General features: G+C 31.3%; 1 protein-coding gene across 1 annotated transcript in view; it reads right to left on the reverse strand.

Moving 5' to 3' along the window:
• Nucleotides 1-212: 212 nt before the first annotated feature.
• Nucleotides 213-18388, reverse strand: part of LOC132759499 (low-density lipoprotein receptor-related protein 1-like) — a 33624-nt gene continuing 15448 nt past the window's right edge. The window contains exons 16-36 of the mRNA XM_060751281.1: nucleotides 17669-17843; nucleotides 16723-16856; nucleotides 15939-16107; nucleotides 15073-15194; nucleotides 14588-14617; nucleotides 13737-13943; nucleotides 13037-13207; nucleotides 12329-12502; nucleotides 11458-11628; nucleotides 10895-11068; nucleotides 10231-10398; nucleotides 9040-9213; nucleotides 8439-8606; nucleotides 7297-7470; nucleotides 5407-5571; nucleotides 4243-4416; nucleotides 3705-3872; nucleotides 2879-3052; nucleotides 2410-2539; nucleotides 1719-1874; nucleotides 213-1005 (exon numbers count right to left, since the gene is read on the reverse strand). Coding sequence (XP_060607264.1) covers nucleotides 810-1005; nucleotides 1719-1874; nucleotides 2410-2539; nucleotides 2879-3052; nucleotides 3705-3872; nucleotides 4243-4416; nucleotides 5407-5571; nucleotides 7297-7470; nucleotides 8439-8606; nucleotides 9040-9213; nucleotides 10231-10398; nucleotides 10895-11068; nucleotides 11458-11628; nucleotides 12329-12502; nucleotides 13037-13207; nucleotides 13737-13943; nucleotides 14588-14617; nucleotides 15073-15194; nucleotides 15939-16107; nucleotides 16723-16856; nucleotides 17669-17843 — 3374 coding nt within the window. The 3' untranslated portion in view covers nucleotides 213-809. The remainder of the gene's footprint in view (nucleotides 1006-1718; nucleotides 1875-2409; nucleotides 2540-2878; nucleotides 3053-3704; nucleotides 3873-4242; nucleotides 4417-5406; nucleotides 5572-7296; nucleotides 7471-8438; nucleotides 8607-9039; nucleotides 9214-10230; nucleotides 10399-10894; nucleotides 11069-11457; nucleotides 11629-12328; nucleotides 12503-13036; nucleotides 13208-13736; nucleotides 13944-14587; nucleotides 14618-15072; nucleotides 15195-15938; nucleotides 16108-16722; nucleotides 16857-17668; nucleotides 17844-18388) is intronic.

The raw sequence follows: 18388 nt of genomic DNA on the forward strand, positions 1-18388 counted from the left end.
TAGGATACGTTTACGAGCTTGGCTGGAATATATACGTGTCAGTTTCATGCATTATTGGACATAAGATAGTTCCTTATCAAAACATTTAGTGCTACCATCCGGTTGCTGAGAATTCTTTATTAAACAACATGAATGACTTTGAACGTTGAAATGGCATATTTGATTAGCTTATTACTTATAAAGAAATAAAAACAGTGTTTCTGTTTATTTAATTCTGATATATGTACATATGTTTATTCATAAGATCTGATTACAATTCATCTTTAAATAAAACACATCAGTTTGGATCTGATTCAACATATCATGTACTTGACAAAAAAACATTCCATTAACAAAGGTTCCTTCAATTTATGCTTTTAACAAGGACAATTCGTAATGAATATGGATCATAAAGTATTTGATACCTATCGAGAAATAAATCACAAATATATATTGTTATCATTCTAAATGAATACTTTAATAGATTAGGTCTCTCAACTTAACTGATTCGTTTAAATTTATCTGGATCCGGAATTCATGAAAGCAAAACAATGGCATATATTTCTTAAACTATTAGTTTACGAAATTTATACCATTTTATTGCCTTTAAAATGAACTTTATAATCACAACCATCCATCACAATACATAGGAGAGTAACCAAATTTTCACAAATCATACGTGCATATCATTGTAAGAGTCATTTAATACTTGGTATTCTGAAGATAAGCATTGCAATAATATTAATCAAAGAATTTTCCAGTCGATTCACACAATTGAAATATCACTGTTCAGGAGTACATCAACTAATAAACCTGATGACAGAAAGTTCTCAGTATCTGTCAGACTGGTTCTTTTCTCTTTCTTTAAGCCATGAATCAGTTGTAAGAATTGTCGTATCGTTGGTCAGCTCTATTTGGGCGACATCGGGGAGAGGTTCATTGTCAAATGAAGGGCTTATATATTCTTCTTCTTGTTCCTCTTCTATTTCTTCTTTTATATTGTTTGACCGGTTGATATTAGCAGTTCTAAAGGGAGATATATTCGAATATTATTAAACCACACCTGGGCATATTAAAAGACATGTAGAAACTTTGAAATTCAAAGAAAACTATATATAATTATACAAATATAATTTGATATAAATAGTTCTAAGTTTAGCTTAAATGACAAACATCCTGTTAAAGTGATGTCTTAAAATGGCGGAAAATATATTTTTACTTTTGTCGGAACAGATTCCAGATAATATGATTGCAAAACATACGATGCTGATGAAGTCAGAGTAGTTACATTTAAGGTGAAACAAATAGTTTCAAGTATGTACATGCTTACATGTCATACTATAATTAAAGTCAATGAGTTGACATTTCTGTGTTAAAGAGCCTATTATGTCTCAGAAATGCTTTTATTTATATTTCTAAATGCTTTTCATTTTTGGTGACCTGTTATAGTTTCAAAAAAGTTACTCATTGGCAAATCACGTGATAAATCTTTTGCTTTTGGCAATTAATACTAATTTAGTGATTAAGAATTTTGTATGGAAATCTTACATTTTGCTACATTTAGATTAAATAATTTTACATTCAGCTCAAGTGAAAAACGTTTAACAGTTTAACATGCTCTAAAACCTTTATTTGAACGTTATAAAAGTCATCTTTGCCTTTTCTAAAGAATGAAAGGATGCATAATGTGCATTTAAATGACGGAAATATTAATAAAAGAACAATAACATAATACTAACGCTACTTGTTGTACATGGTCATCAAGGTCTACATCTGTTGTCTGGACAGATGAAAGGTCGGCGTTCTTTGAATAACCTGGATTCTCAAATTCAAGGTTCCTCCTATGACGAGAAATTGATGTTTTGAGTTTCGCTTTATGTGGATTTAATTTTCGTCTGAAACCCAAAATATATGATATTATTCCATTGTTTTGCAAATATGTATATTAGATAGACTTATTAAGAAAATCCCTTCTACAAGATGGCGGCTTTCGGCTTTTGTTTACAAAATGAAGGATACGAGCATGAAATATTTCAAAGAGAAGTATGTACCAAGAATTCTTAAGAAAGCATTTTTGGTTTAAGTATCATGAAAGCTAGAGGACTTGTAGTTTAATAATGAAAGCTACAATCATATAAGCCGCGTCATGACAAAACTAACATAGTCTGTTTGAAACCAACATGAATCCAGACTAGCCGGCGCATCCGCGCAGTCTGATCAGGATCCATGCTGTTCGCTATCAGTTTCTCTATTTGTAATAGAGTTGGTAAGCGAACAGTATGGATCCTGATCAGACTGCGCGGATGCGCAGGCTGGTCTAGATCCATACAGGTCGCAAACCCATTATGTTGGTTTTGTTGTGACATGGCTCATATATATTAGTACGTTAACTTCATATGGGTACTATACAAAGTTATCATATTGCTTTACCTCCGCATAACGAATATGAAAGCACCAATAAGCATGATGATCACAACAAGTAAGAACGCAATCCCCGCTGCTACACCGGCAGTAGGTAATCCTGTCTGTGAGGAAGTCACTGTCGCAATATTAGCGTCGCCTTCAAAGCGTGGAAAGAACATAACATTTACATCTTTATATCGAAAACTAATGTGTGATTGGTAAGAACTTTATGTGTGTAACGATTTCTTTCAAAAACAGTTGATGAAAGCATTAACAACTCTGTACCTTGAAAATGTAAATTCACTCAATAATGCTGAAGATACAATTCAAAATCATGGTGTAAAATTGGTATATCGACATGACAATAGTATTTTTTACATGAAATTATGAAAATACGCCCATATAAATATCAACAAATGAAAAGGATTTTTTTTGAAAAAGCAGGTCCCAGTGCATCATAAAGGACTTTCAAAACTAAATTCTTCAAACTGGTTACCAAGGCAGAGGTCCTCCGTTACATTCCAATGACCGTTTGTATTGCACGTGATCCCTGTAAGTTGATCAGTTGGTGTGAAGCCATCAAAGCACATGAAATTGCAAGTTTCACCTATAGATAAGTTGCACGACCCAACAATTTCGCCATTTTGAATATATGGTTTACAGGTTAAAGCTGAAAAATATAACAATTATAGATAACACTATGTAAAACTAGTATCGGGATTTACACATTTAGGACTATTTTTTGCATATTTAGGATTACTTTTAGCATATAATTTACATATTACCTAAAAACGATAAAAAAGCAATAATCTTAATTTTAATGAGCTAAATTTGTGTACATAGAAATGTTTATCCTACATATGATTCAAATAATAAGGTGTTGTGCTTTTATCTTTGACTTTTACATTAAATCTCTTGTTAATTTTGCACACAAAATCCAATGTATATTGTTCTTGGCCATTAGACAATAAGTATATTGAACCCTTAATTAAAACTAAATTTTCGTTTTCAATATAAAATAATTCAGTTAAAGGGAAATATCATGCTCAAAATGATAAAATAAACCATATTAGCCGCGTCACAACAAAACCAACATAGTGCGTTGGCGACCAGCATGGATCCAGACCAGCCTGCGCATCCGCGCAGTCTGATCAGGATCCATGCTGTTCGCTATCAGTTTCTCTATTTGTAATAGAGTTTGTAAGCGAACCGCATGGATCCTGATCAGACTGCGCGGATGCGCAGGCTGTTCTGGATCCATGCTGGTCGCAAACCCATTATGTTGGTTTTGTTATGACACGGCTCATATAGAATCTACATACGCAAGCAAGAAGGAATCGGATGCCACATGTAATCATTTCTACAGACAACAGCAGACGTTACGTTGACATATCCTAAGTTACACTTAAATGCACAAGTCTCGCCGACATTTTTCTTGCATTTCCCATCAACACGTCCATTAGGGAGGGAACTGTCTTTGCATTCTGATTCTATCGATGTACAAAATTTGTTACAAAATTATATTAGAAAACCATAATGGTCAATGAAAATGGCTTAAGACATCACAGACATATTCTGTATTACAATGTCGGAGTAAGATATGTATACTGCAGCTAGTGACATCTATTTATACAGAGAGTTATAGCCGGTGCTAGGGGGGCGTAAGGGATGTTGTACTTTTTCATTATCCCTCATGTACAGACTCAACCAAACAGAGTCTGCAATTCTCATGTAATTTTGTTGTGATTTATGCTTCCGAAAGATACACTTTGTCAAGACTTTTACATAACTAACTATTTTAAGTACTACAGTACAATTATATAATTGATATGAAATGACGTAAATGATGACGTGTTTTACCAAGACAAAGAATGTCGGAAACGTCCCATTTTCCATTACTGCCACACATAATGTCAGGGTGGAGATTGTTGGAAATATAATCTGCATTACAAATGTAGCTACATTTCGTCCCTACAGTCCGCAGACAATATACAGAAATTGCTCCATTTAAGATTGAAACAGGGCACTTTATAACTGCAAATAAGAAATATAAAATATATAATAACATTAATGATATGGGGAAAACATATAGAATAGTTAGAATAAATGAACTATTGAGAAATAGTGATGAAATAAAATGCATATTTTCATTTCTATTTTGTATTTTCACTGTAAGAATTTATTTTTCACTGCAGTGAAACATATTTTCACTGGAGTCTTGCTAAACAAATTTCTTCTAAATTCAGCCAAAACACAAACAATTAGGAAAAGTCTTTCAAATTGTAATGTCAAAAAAAGAAGGGAAAACGTTTATAATGAAATAATAAACAGAAAAATCGGGTTTTTTGTATAAATACAGGATTTATTTTGATCTTGTGGTATGAAAATTATCATTTTCACTCGTGACTACCACCACTCATGAAATATTTATTTTAAAGAGACTCCAATGAGGTATTTTGACATGATGGGACTGAATTTTTTCCCCAGATAAATGTACCATTTGATGGCGGTTTAGACCACTAATCTTTGTACAAAATTTCAGATCAATCGCACACTTCGTTTTTAAATAGTTATTCAAATTGTAAAAAAATTACCCAAAATGAAAATCGTTTAAACGCTTTTCACTAAAATCGGGCTAAGAAAAGCATAATTCAATTTATTTAAAAGTATATTTCTTAACAATCTTTTTTAAAATGCCCCAGCTCATTTATGTAAAAAATCAGATGTTATGTTTTTAGGCTTTCAAAACTCATATACATAATATCCCCTTTATATACTAGAGAGAAAAAACTAGAAATTAGATACAATGTGATATAAGTAAACTAATAGAATAATTTGTCAATCTGAAAGTTTCGTATTTAGTCAACTAGTAATTATTTAGATACATATGTTTGGATAATATAGCATATTAAGCAAATATCTTTTAAATAAATATATGTACCCTTTTAATAGTTTGAGCCTCCAAATTCATATTTTGTTATCTTTTTTATTAACATTAGTGTCAGAATGATATAATATACAAACTTTTGCACGGGTTTCTCGGGTGCCACTTTTTGTCACTTTTACATACTGTCATTACCGTAGTATTTACATAACCATCATCGCAGCTATATTCACACACCTCCCCTATTGTCTTAGTACATGTTCCTGTTATTATCCCATGCTCGACAGTATCTTCACATACAGATTCTGTAATAAAGATATTAAAAATATATATCTTTTGTCAATAGTGCCATAAAAATCAACAACCATGACCAAAACATAATTAGTGTCATGAGTTTGAAACACTGCATTATACTTTATTCAATATTTTATGACAAGCAATAAAATTCTAAAATTTCTACCAAATAATTACAGCCAAAAAATGTTTACAATTTCATACCAATTCTCTTTGTTTCGTATAACAGAAATAAAAAACTACGGAAACGTATAGCGACCACCCCTATATGTTAGTTAAAACAGAATTTTTGACAATTTATTTAATACATATTATATACCTAACCAATTTTTACAAACTTACTTGATCTGAAATATGTATCTAGTAATATTTACCGCCTTTGAATGTTAGTAAAACAGAATTTTAGACAATTTATTTAACACATGATATATATTTGACCAATATTTTAATTGTTTTTTTTATATTGAATATATACTTTTTACTCAATCTGCTGTTTATATTGCTCGATTAAAATTTAATTGAGTTTTTTTCTGTTCATTTATATGTATTAGTTATATACATTTGAGGTTTAATTATTATAATATAACATATTTTACAGTTAATAGATAATCACGACAGAAAAATCCCACGCAATCTATAAAGGAAGCAATTAAATCAAGTTATGTTGTAAATCAAATATAATACGTATTTTTCGTAATCTATCGTACGTTTTTTATCTTATAATGCAAGATAAACTACTTTTAACTTTCTGACAAAATGAAAAAATAATACACTTACATCTTTTTAAATATGTATTTCTTTCCACACATCATATTTACATATAACAAACATACTATAAAACTATAAAAAATGTCATTTGATATTTATCATATAGGGGTGGTCGCTATACGTTTCCGTAAAAAACAAAGCAAATATAGTTCATTTATCTTACAATCATATTTCATGTTCTCATTTATAGCTATCTCACCATTCTATGAATCTTTCACTAAATATTTTAAAACAAGTATTCAAAAACTGTTTTTGAATCGAAACATGAAAGGTCGCCAACAAGGTAAATTCAAAATTGTTGCAGTCTCGTTTATTTAAGGACACCATAATTCACATGTATTCATATTTATATTCAAAATGCTGCAAATATCGAATTCGAATGTTGCTGACCTCTAAATGTATTTATGATTATTGCTGACCTTCCAATTTATACTACTTACAACTGCTTTTATTTGATCAGCGTCCAATATCAAATAAAAGGCAATAATTAAGGCAGACCTCTATGAGTAGTACTGCAAGCTTCAAATGAACATACACATAAGTTGTATAACCGGTTTAAGGGAAGCAATCGATTTTATTCTACATTTATTTGACGTGGGAGTAATTCATCTTTACCTTAAGTATGTGATGAATTGACAAAACTCACAACTAGTTAAGTATACTACATACTATGTATAAGTTGCTGTTATTTTTGTAAATAATCTTACTGTTCAAGCATTCAGTGTTGTTATATTTTTCTGGTCATTCGGGAACATTGATGCCGGCACTATTAAGTGTTGAGAACTGAGTACCGCTCAAGCCGATGCTAGGGGGACGTGAGGGATGTTGCACTAATTCATTACCCCATGTACAGACTCAATCAAACCGAGTCTGCTTTTTTCATGTTATTAATTTTTGTTGTGATTAATGCTTCCCATGGATCACTTTTTTCCAGATTTGTATATACAAACGGGTAAATCTAAACAAACCTTTGCAAAGTTCTGATGACTTTATATTCCATCCATTACTCTGACATGTAATCGCACTGTCTTGTGTTTGTGGTGTATAGAATTTATTACAGGTATATTTACATGAGGTACCAACTTTGGCTGTGCAATCTGGGTCTACCTTTCCATTTTCAATTCCATCACTACATTTGAAGTCTGACAAAAAGAAGAAAAAAATAAGTATCTACAGTAATACATATTATATTAACAATGATTATCATTTGAAAATAAATACAATGTACAACGATACAGCATGAATTCTTAACACTTCACTTTTTGTACTTTGGCGCTACTCAATATAATTGTCAGGTAAAGAAGTGAAACTTTCGATGTTTTTGACATTAAAATTAATGCACAATTGCTGGAAACAAATTACACAATGTTGTTAGATATATTCCTTATTACAAACGTGCAGTTCCCCTACCATTTTGACTGTAAGCAGTGATAAAGATTTGTCTATTTCACTAGCATTAATAAAAAGCAAACCATTCTTCATTTTTGCAGTGTAACGATACGTTACAATGTCGTGTGATTCTCTTTAAATTTCTTATACTGATACCCACTTCAAGTATCGAAAGCATTGCGGATCCATTATAAACTTTATAGTATAAAGAAGACAAAAAAAATAAATGCATACCAGTTTATAAATAACTGAAAACTATTTATGGAAGTGGAGAACTTTATACGTATATATTTCTGATATAAGACTATCTAGGACATTACTGAAGCGCTAAATTTATCTGGTTTAAAGCTGCAAGTCTCCAGATGAGCCATTTTTCAAGAAAATCAAACTTGACATCAAAGTAGTTGAGACTTGAAGAAAAGTTAAAGGACTAAAGATACAAGCATTAATTAACATTGTTATGTGCGATTAATGACTGATTACATACAGTTTGAATGAACATATTTCCACTGCATGACTAACGAAGTGAGCGATTTTTTGCTTTTTCACATCGTTGGGTAATTTAAGCGGATTATAAGTACCGATTGCAATGGGTTAATTACTTTCTTTGTTTCGTTCACAATATTTTACCTTTAAACACACTGTCAAAATGTCCATGAAAATTTGCATGAATCTGGAGGCATGCTGCTTAAAAACACCATCAAATAGCATTTTGTCTCACCTGTACATGGTGCAGCTGGACTCCATTTTCTATCGTTCTGGCAGACGATCACATCTGTTGTATTGACAAAGTTTCTATCACATTCAAACCGACATCTCTCGCCTATTTTTGCTCGGCAGTTTCCAGTAATTTTACCATTAGGTATCCTTTCTGTGTCGCACGCTGAATCTGTTTTATACAAAGCATTTGTCGATTCAATAATAATCATTATTAAACTGTGTATTCTAAAAAAGTTATCAAGAGGAATCTTTACAAAGACATGAAAGATATCTGGACAAGGTATAACTGCTTTTACTTGCAAAGGTCATTTCGGAGTTTTTTTATTAGCAGTTAATTTTTAGAGGGATTTTTTCTAAATAGAACTGTCGTTTTCGTGAACACATTAATATATGCTTTATTAATATGCAAAATATATGGAAAATTTAAAATTAATATAAAAATGAACACATCAATTATCATATTACATTTTAGTGCTCACAATATTTACTGGAAAAAAATAATTTTTCCCCTTTTTCGATAGATCGATATATTGAGTAAAGATATTAGGCATTAAAGTTTTTTCTAAATTTTCTAATCAATCTATAAAAATGAAGAAATATACCTATGCAAAGTTCAGATGAAACCGGATCCCATCCAGTTGCTTGGCAAGTAGTTTGCATGTTAGGGACACTCGGGGTGTAATATGTATGACAGCTGTATTTACAGGATGCCCCTATCGTTTTGTTACACCCTTTCTCCAACATACCATTCTTAATTTCATTAGGACATGTAAATGCTGATGAAAGAAGAGAAAAATAAAGATTTCCCATATATTTAAAGGACCATTAAAGCCTCAAAAGGCCCATTAAGCCTCAAAAGTGCTATCATATTTATTTCTTAAGAACGTTTTTATTTTGGTACATTGCTACAGTTTTCAAAAAGTTACTCATTGGTCATATAAATTATTTATCTTTTGCTCTTTGGTTATTGTTATATTTATAGTGATTTAGTATTTTGTATGGTAGTCAAAATACTACTTTGTTTACATTCTGGTACCCTACCAGGACATAACTGCACATTCAGGACTACTTTCTTCAGCTGTTTAACATCTAAATGCTCTAAAACATTTTAAACAGATGTTTGACCTTCCTAAAGAATTTAAAAAATCATTGATTTCCGAGGCATAATGTGCCTTTAATCTAAATATTTGCTTTGTTTCGATAGTGTAAACTTAAAAATTATTTTTCATATTTCGATATAACAATTTCTTAGATTTTTTCATTTCAATTGTTCTTACATAGAACTTATCCATGTATGCTATATAGGATGTAGGGTCCTTGCCTCCTTTATATGTATCATATGGACATAAATGTTCCTAGGATGGAGAGATTTTTTCAATTGAATTACGATCGAAAATGAATATATTTTATTCGTATTTGTCCAAAATTAAGATAACTACGTAGAAAATATTAAAAAGTTATTATTATACTTGGCCTACCATACAAAAACTCACTTACTTGCTAACCGAAACTAATCGGTAAAACTGTTCAAAATTTATTTCTTTATATGTTAATTTATATATTATGCTAATCTACTGAGAAACTAACACACATTCTTCAATGTTATAAGCTCTTTAGAAAACCTTTGCCAATTTCTGTTGTATAAGCACAAGTAAAATTCATACCTTTCCATTGCATTTCATGTATTGTTTGCTATAAATATGTTACATATTTTATGAAATAAATATATTGAATTGAATATGAGGAGAATTCAACGAAAACAATATGACATAAAAACATGAAATTGTTTTAACCTTGACATACGTCCTTCGGGTGCCAACTGAGGTCATTTAAACAAACGGCCTCATCTGTCGTGTTAGCGAATCCTGGGTTACATTGAACCATACACTTCTCCCCTACTTTCCCGTTGCACAATCCTATAATATTTCCATTTGCCAGAGTTCCATTTCTGCACACAGATTCTAAAAATAAACAAAATTAATATATAGATTTACAGACATACATGTGTATATTTAAAATCTAATTTCATTAGTCTGTTCAAATAGATGACTCATATGGTACATATACTACATAATGATAATTACATTGACGAAATGATAAAATAAGAAACAAGAAGTATCTTTAAAAAAGAACAAAGAAAAAAAATTTAACTTGCATATGTTATTACTCACCCATCACATTAATTGTGTGAACATTTTTAGAACTATCCTTTACATTTTATTTTATAATGGCAAGAGCTATCCTTTACATATTTAGAACTATGCTTACAATTTTATTTTAGAACGACAAGAACTATCCTTTACATTTTATTTAAAAAAAAAGCCAATTAGATTCCCTGATTTCAGTTTGTGATTTCAAAATGACCAATGAAAATTCTTTTTATATTTAGTTTTCCATGAAACTTTTACAGGAAGTCAAGCTGATTTTAGACGGCCTTCGACCGAAAAACCATATTACCAATGCAAAGAGTAGAAGAACTTGGGCTCCACCCATCTTGACTGCAAACTGCTCTTCTCCCTTTAACAACTGGTGTAAAATATGTATTACAACTATACGAACATGCTTGTCCTAGCGTCCGAGAACATCCTTGATCAACCTCACCGTTTTCTATCTTGTCACTACATTTGAAAGCTGAAAAAGCAAGAAAGTATTTTTATATCTATCGTTTAACTTGAGATTAGAGCAAAAGACAGATAAGCTTTAGCTATGAGTAAAACTTTCTTTAAGCTGAACAAGGAATAAGTAATGCATTTATTTACCTTTTACATTGAATTATAAATATAAGAAGCTTTAGCTACGTGTATAAAAGTATTTGACTATTGCAATAGGAATACTTTTAATTCACCAATTTTTTGAAAACTTTCATCTTGTTTGTATTATTCACTATTCGAATTTACGTCGTTTAACTATATGCTTGTCAATGTCTTTGCATTGCTTTATTTCATATCTGTTCTCATTTATTTTCTTGAATTACGCCAAATTTCAAGCATAAAATCCATTACAAATAAGTGATGCCATACGTGTACATAGGCCATTTTCCGGACTATGAAATGTTCCATTCGCCGTACATATAGCCTTTTCCCTCGTGGCTATATACCCATCAAAACACATGTAGTCACATTTTTCACCGATTGTCATATTGCACTCCGTACTAATCTTCCCGAACCCAATAACGCCGGCACAAACTTGTTCTGAAATATTGTTAATTTTGCTTTAGTTATATTTCATCACTATTTGAATCAACTATTAAATAATTTAGAATCAATCCCGAACTTCAATATCATATTTTTTCTGGTTCATTGAGAGCATAGATTCCAGTATATCTACTGCTGAGGACTGCGTGAATACAAATTAGGCCACTCTGTGCGTGAGAGAGGGTGTGAGAGATTTTGCAAATTTTATTGTTTCAACTGAACAGACGCAATTTAATTCTGTTAGCATTTTCCTCTTCATAACACTTGAGGGATTCCCCCATTTCTTGATGTTTTAAGCTACATGCATAATTATCACCATATTTGTACTGCGTTATTAACGCAACTGTGTAATTAACGCAGTAAGGACTACTTTCGCATATGTTTTTTTTTGGTAATTCACGTAGATTGTAAGTGCCATTTGCAACGTACAGATTACTTTCTTTGTTCATCACACAATATTCTACTTTTTAAATACATTTTCAAAAATTGCATGATGATTAGCATGAACCTGGAGGCATGCAGCTTTAATATACAATAAATATTTAATAAACTGAATCTTCAAAATTAAACACAATTCGTATATTTTTGTGTGTTATGCTCATTATAACTTTAAGCAATTGCAAATAAGTTGCTTTACGACCATGAAACGAAAAATAAAGATATCTTTATTGCATTTTAATAGATGTACATGTATTACCACTGCATGCAATATCGGCTATATCCCAGTACCCGTCACTCGTACATTTGAGTTTCCGTTGCGAATGTGTTGATCTATATCCATTATTGCACTGATACGAACATTCTTCTCCGACCCGTAGACTACACTCACCAAATATTTCTCCGTTAGGTACTTGTGACGGGCACTTCACATCTGAATATACATTATGAACATTGTAGTAAGATTAATGCATTTTTTTTCTCGGCTGTTATTGAAGAATATCAGCAGGTACAATAAAATTATCTTTGTATATCATTATGTCTTACTTATTTCTTACTTAAGAAAAATCGTTAATTCATGTTAGAAGAAATAAACGTTAAAACACCAAGCTCTGTATTAAAATTACATGTATTTATCATATCATATAAGTTCTTGAAAAGAAAAAAGAATGCTATTTTAATGACGTCCAGTTAAAATTAAAACTATAGAAATAGCAATGTTTGTTGTTGTTGTTGTTGTGTTTTTTTTGTTTTTTTTGTTGTTGTTTTTTCTTCAGAACAATGTATTGATTAATAAATGTCTGCAAATATATTTATCTTAATATATCATGTATATAGCTTCAAAAGAAATGCAATGATTCTAAATGCAAAATAAGTTTAAAATAAAATGCATAAAGCATAACGCCTTACAATGACTATTTGAAAAATAGTATTGAATAAAACAAAACGACTTTGAAAATAAACATACATTGGCATATTTCTTCATCCGGAATTTGATACGTTCCATTTGCAGTGCACACGATTTTTTGTACTGCCTTTACAAAACCCAAGTTACATTTGAAGTCACATGGCAAGCCAATTTCTCGTCCACAGAAAGGATCGAGCATTCCATTTGGAATAATCGGTGGACATCTGGATTCTGTAAAGATATGAAACCAATAGATATTATCCGTAACTCGGCAAATGTGGGTTTTTTCCTAGTTAATCCTCCGGTACAAGTAAACTTTTAGCGTTTCAATGGCTTACGGTGCATGACCGTTCACAATAGTTTAGTGAACCTTTAGCGCTTAGTTTCAAGACTATATATAACCGTAAATGATTGTTTTACCACCGACTTAGCTTGAAAAACCGAAAGTATGTTTTTTATTCCGGAGTATTGCCGTTGATGTCATGAAATATATTATATGTATTTACCAAAAGTAATGTTTTCTTGCACGCGAATTTGATACTTATGAAAAAATGAATAAGATATTTTAAGGGTCATTAACGGAAATGAAACTTTTATTGAGCACTATACTTAGTATTGTACCATTTTGTCGAGCAGAAATGAAATAATTTAATTTTAACAGGGTCAATAAAACCCTCAAATGTAGAACTAACTGTTGACATTACAACACTTTTCTATTACTTATTTATAACGTTAATTTTATTAGATATTTAAAGTTTGCCTTCACATAATGCTTTCGACTCCAAATCCCATCCAACATTTGTGCATGTTAGTAAGGTGTCAAAAAGTGGCACGAAATTAGTCGGGCACCTATATCTGCATTCATCGTGAAGATGTCGTGGACAGAGGCTACTAAAAGTTATATCTATCTCTTTTGTTATCCCATTGACCTCAACAACTTGTTGAAGCAATTCCGTACATTGGAACACTGAAACATATATAATATCCGTAACAATTACAGAAATAAGGAGTTATACACAATTAAAGGCCCATTATGTTTTTGATATGCTATCATTTTCATTTTTTGAAAAACTTTTTTTTTCATTTTTGGTATCTTTTTACGATTTTCAAACAATTATTCAATTTGCCTGTAGATGAACATACATTTGAAAGGAATATGGATTTTTGAGGCATAATGTGCCTTGAAGGGCCGCTAGTCAAATCTAATTTCTAGCTTTAAAGCCTTTACCGGGTGTGATCCTAAGTAACGTAGGTTTTTTTGCAGTTGTATGAAAACAAAAATAAAAAATATGAAAATACAATATTCAAATATAAATATAGTTCTCATACGAGTTTACCATTTATAAAATCTTAGCAAAGTAATAGAACAGAGTCAAACTTATTTTGATAATATTGATGTATACAAGAAACTAGCAAATGTTTTGATTTACCACACATTAAAAGAGTATATGTTTGCTAAATTATTAATTGTTTTACGGCGTTATAACAAACAACAAAACATATACCGTTATTGCACGTTCGGCCATCTGCTTTTTTAAAACAGCTCCATTTTCACAGGCACATGTTTCTGCCAGACATTGTAGGTAAACATATAGTACTGCCAGTCCCCACGTCCTCCACGAGCTCTACATGCGACACTTACTTAAGTAACAAACAATTCATGTAAATACGACAAAGAAAATATAACCATTATTTCTTTCCTTTTCTTTTCAAACAATATTTTTGTAAATAATTTAAGCAATATTCAAAAGTTAAAGAGTACAGAAATGGTGCATTTCCTTTTATGCCATGACCTTGACTTTCAACGTCACTACCTTTTACCAAATTGTTAGCAATATTATTTTTATTAAAGTATAAAAAGTGGATTGTTGTATATTATGTGCATATTTGAATAGATAATAAACTACCTTATCAAACTGTATCTTAAAATTCTGAATGTGTGCTTATTCCGGCCGTAACATCTTTTTCTCAAGTTAAATGGACATGCGTACGCACCGGTTTCAATAATAAAATTAATTAATTAATTAATTATAATAAATGAATGGGTTTTTTAATTGTGAATATCATAATGATGATTTAGCATTTTTTCTACTAACCCGCTTGTTTGTTTTTATTCGTACTGCTGTAAAATGCGATAGACTCAAGATTTCCCATCCCAGGACTTTGCCCGACTATTGCTCTTTCATACGGTGGCGTCAAATCTACTCGTACAATGTGGCTTTAAAAAAGAACGGCTTATAATTATAGCAATTTCATTAGCAACGTAACATAGTACGTTTGCGACCAGCATGGATCCAGACCAGCATGCGCATCCGCGTAGTCTGATCAGGATCCATGCTGTTTGCTATCAGTTTTTCTCCCCTTTTAATAGGGTTGGTAAGCGAACAGCATGGATCCTGATTAGACTGCGCGGATGCGCAGGCTGGGCTGGATGCATGCTGGTCGCAAACGCACTATGTTAGTTTTGTCGTGACGCGGCTCAATTATGTTCTTTATTAGGAAGCGAATGTCAAAGAAATGCATAGCAGCTGTTGTCCTAAAACAATTTTGTTTCGAATTTTGAAATTTTCTTATTTCTGCCATACATCTAAGGTTTGAATTTAATCATATAAAGCCATTAACTGACACTAAAGATCACATTTTTTCCATTAAGAGGATTATTTGAGAGGTGGAAACTTATATAACTTTGTGATATCAACATACTTATAATGTTACCTTTGTGTTTTGTTTGTTTCCAGTAACACCATATAAATGACTATTATAATTTAACATAACCATAAACGTTCAAATTATAATCTCCTTTACTGAATTGAAGGCCATGTGTGTTTCTAATCATAAAACATTAAAATAGATAAAAAAAAAAACCATGTTCGTTAACTTTCTTTTTATATGCGGATTTAATATAACCAGAGAAAACTACTTTTTATACGCGGAGTGTTACATACAAATAAACTATACGTACTCTTTTCTATACGCGGAGTAATACAGGTAAACGCCGTCCGTTACAATATCTTGTATCCCCTCATCACGGAATGTTCCAGTCATATTTATAATCGTTAGACAATTCTCTCCATTCAGATCACATTGTTGAATTGTGTCGTAATGCGAGTCCGACCAATATAAATGGTCATCTGTAATTTAATTAAAGTGACAAATTTGCGATATGATTGAATAACAGAATAAGATACAACGCTCTCGTAGTGCTTTTATCAATCTACTACAATATACAATGGTAACAAATAACTTTCATGCACAGATATATCATTAACTGAAAATTAACAGCCCTGTAATAAGTCCGTGACCTGTTTACTTACCTGAACTTAATGAAAAAATAGTAAAATGAAATACAATTTGACATCATTGTGTTTCTAAATCAATTATATTAATTTTCTAGATCAGTTTGTATGCAAAGTAGTATACCCTTTTTATTGAATAAAAAAATAATGAATATATACTTTGATAGTTTGTATTCCTTTAATGAAATTATTTAAAGCCCATTGCGTGTACATAATCTTTGGGTTAAACATATTTTATTTGTCACGTGAGAACATCTTTACATACATAACATTTACAATTAATACATAATAGATAAGACTGGAAGCAAATTAATGCTTATTGAAGTCTTTAACTTTCTTGTCCATTTTTCCTTTCATATTCTATCAGTGGTCAGCCAGTGGCTATCTAAACCACTCAGGCACTAAAACCAGGTCCAGTTTTCATCTTTACTTATTATTTAATCAACTTACTAATAAAATCTATCGCCACACCACTTGGTTTTTCAACATGGTGTCCCTTTATTAACTCAACTTCATTTTTGCCATCCATGTCGGCACGACCAATGTATGTTGAAAAGTAGTAGTCACGTGTATAGTACATAACACTGAAATGATGTAATGTGTGTAACATTTCTCCGGATGTTGCTGAAATCTTTCAATGGATTTGCCATTTTTTAAATTTGATAGTTTTAAGTATTTCAGTATCAATATATAAAATTGAGCTACTGACAGTTGACCGTTGTCAGACTTCACGGACCTGCAGGATGGCCTGGCTCTATACTGGTGCCAATTATGATTCCAGTACGCTATGAGTGATACTTTTTATTTTAAATTGAAGTAAATTTTAATTATTTTTATTATCTTGAAATATCACATAAAATTACATTTGTATACAGGTTAGAAATTTCTTATTTGTCTACACTGACAACTACGACAACAGTTTAAGAAAAGAAACTTAATAATGTATCGTATCATAACAAATTTTTAGTGTTTGGAATTACTATTTGTCCAATAGAATGTAATTCAAATGAATTATAACATTTACCTTTGTAAATCAGATGAATTTAAACATTATAGTAAATCGACAGTTTTGCAAAAATAATTTCAAAAACTAGACTGGAAGAGGTAAATAATAAACATTTAATCCATTGATTTGGTCGAACGGCTGTGCCGCTCTTGACCATTTTAAATTTGTAAATGCCAAAAAACACTTAAAACGTGACATATTTGCAGAGATGCACGCTCATAGAAGCATAATGTAGTTCATGATATGAAGAACCCCATGACTTAAATGGCTTTTAGAATCTTACATCTTATAAATATCAAAACATCCGTATAATAAATTATGTTACGTGCACTTTGCATTAGATCGTTTGTCCTAAGTATTTAGGAATTCAGTTGATATAACAGAACAAACCCTTTTCCAGGATGAAGCACTATGTCACCTAGCAATGTTGTTGTATACACATTGAACAACACCAATGCTTCTCCAGATGGTGTAACTACTCCAATAAAATCGTCATAGAATGCCGTAAAGAAGATGTTTCCGGTAGTCATATCTTTGTCCAATCGTCGCAGATAGCCCTGAAATCCTAAATTAAAAAGTTGTTTTTTTTACATAATTTTGCGCCCAAAGTAAATTATATTTACATTAAATTGACATATTATTTGTTTTTAAATGATTTACATTCCTTGGCAACCCATTTGTACTCGTAACGAATACACGCATGATGTTACGATGAATGTTGTTCAACGGAAATAGTACCCGTGGGTTCCGACGATGAAGATTTATATAAACACTTTAGATTTGTCTCATTGATTCCATCTAAGCTGTTTCAAATGTTTTATTCTAAATTGAGCACCCATACAGTCCGCTTGTTTTAGAATATATTACATACATGTTCTATTATTGCAATAAACTAACAAAGTTGTGTTAAAGACCACCTCAAAATTAAAATCACCTTGTAAAAAAATGTCACTCTTCAAAAAACCTTCATGGTTAAATAGAACAGCGTTACCTTGAAATTAAGATCACCTCTCTATAAAGGTCATGTTGGCTCTCTCCTTTGGGTGAAATTTGTCCAAAGGTTTTACTGTATGTTATTTAACAAATATGGTCAAATTTGTACAGAAATAA

Source organism: Ruditapes philippinarum, unplaced genomic scaffold (genome assembly GCF_026571515.1).
Source record: "Ruditapes philippinarum isolate M1 unplaced genomic scaffold, ASM2657151v2 ctg4821_1_1_1_1, whole genome shotgun sequence".
Lineage (NCBI taxonomy): Eukaryota > Metazoa > Mollusca > Bivalvia > Venerida > Veneridae > Ruditapes > Ruditapes philippinarum.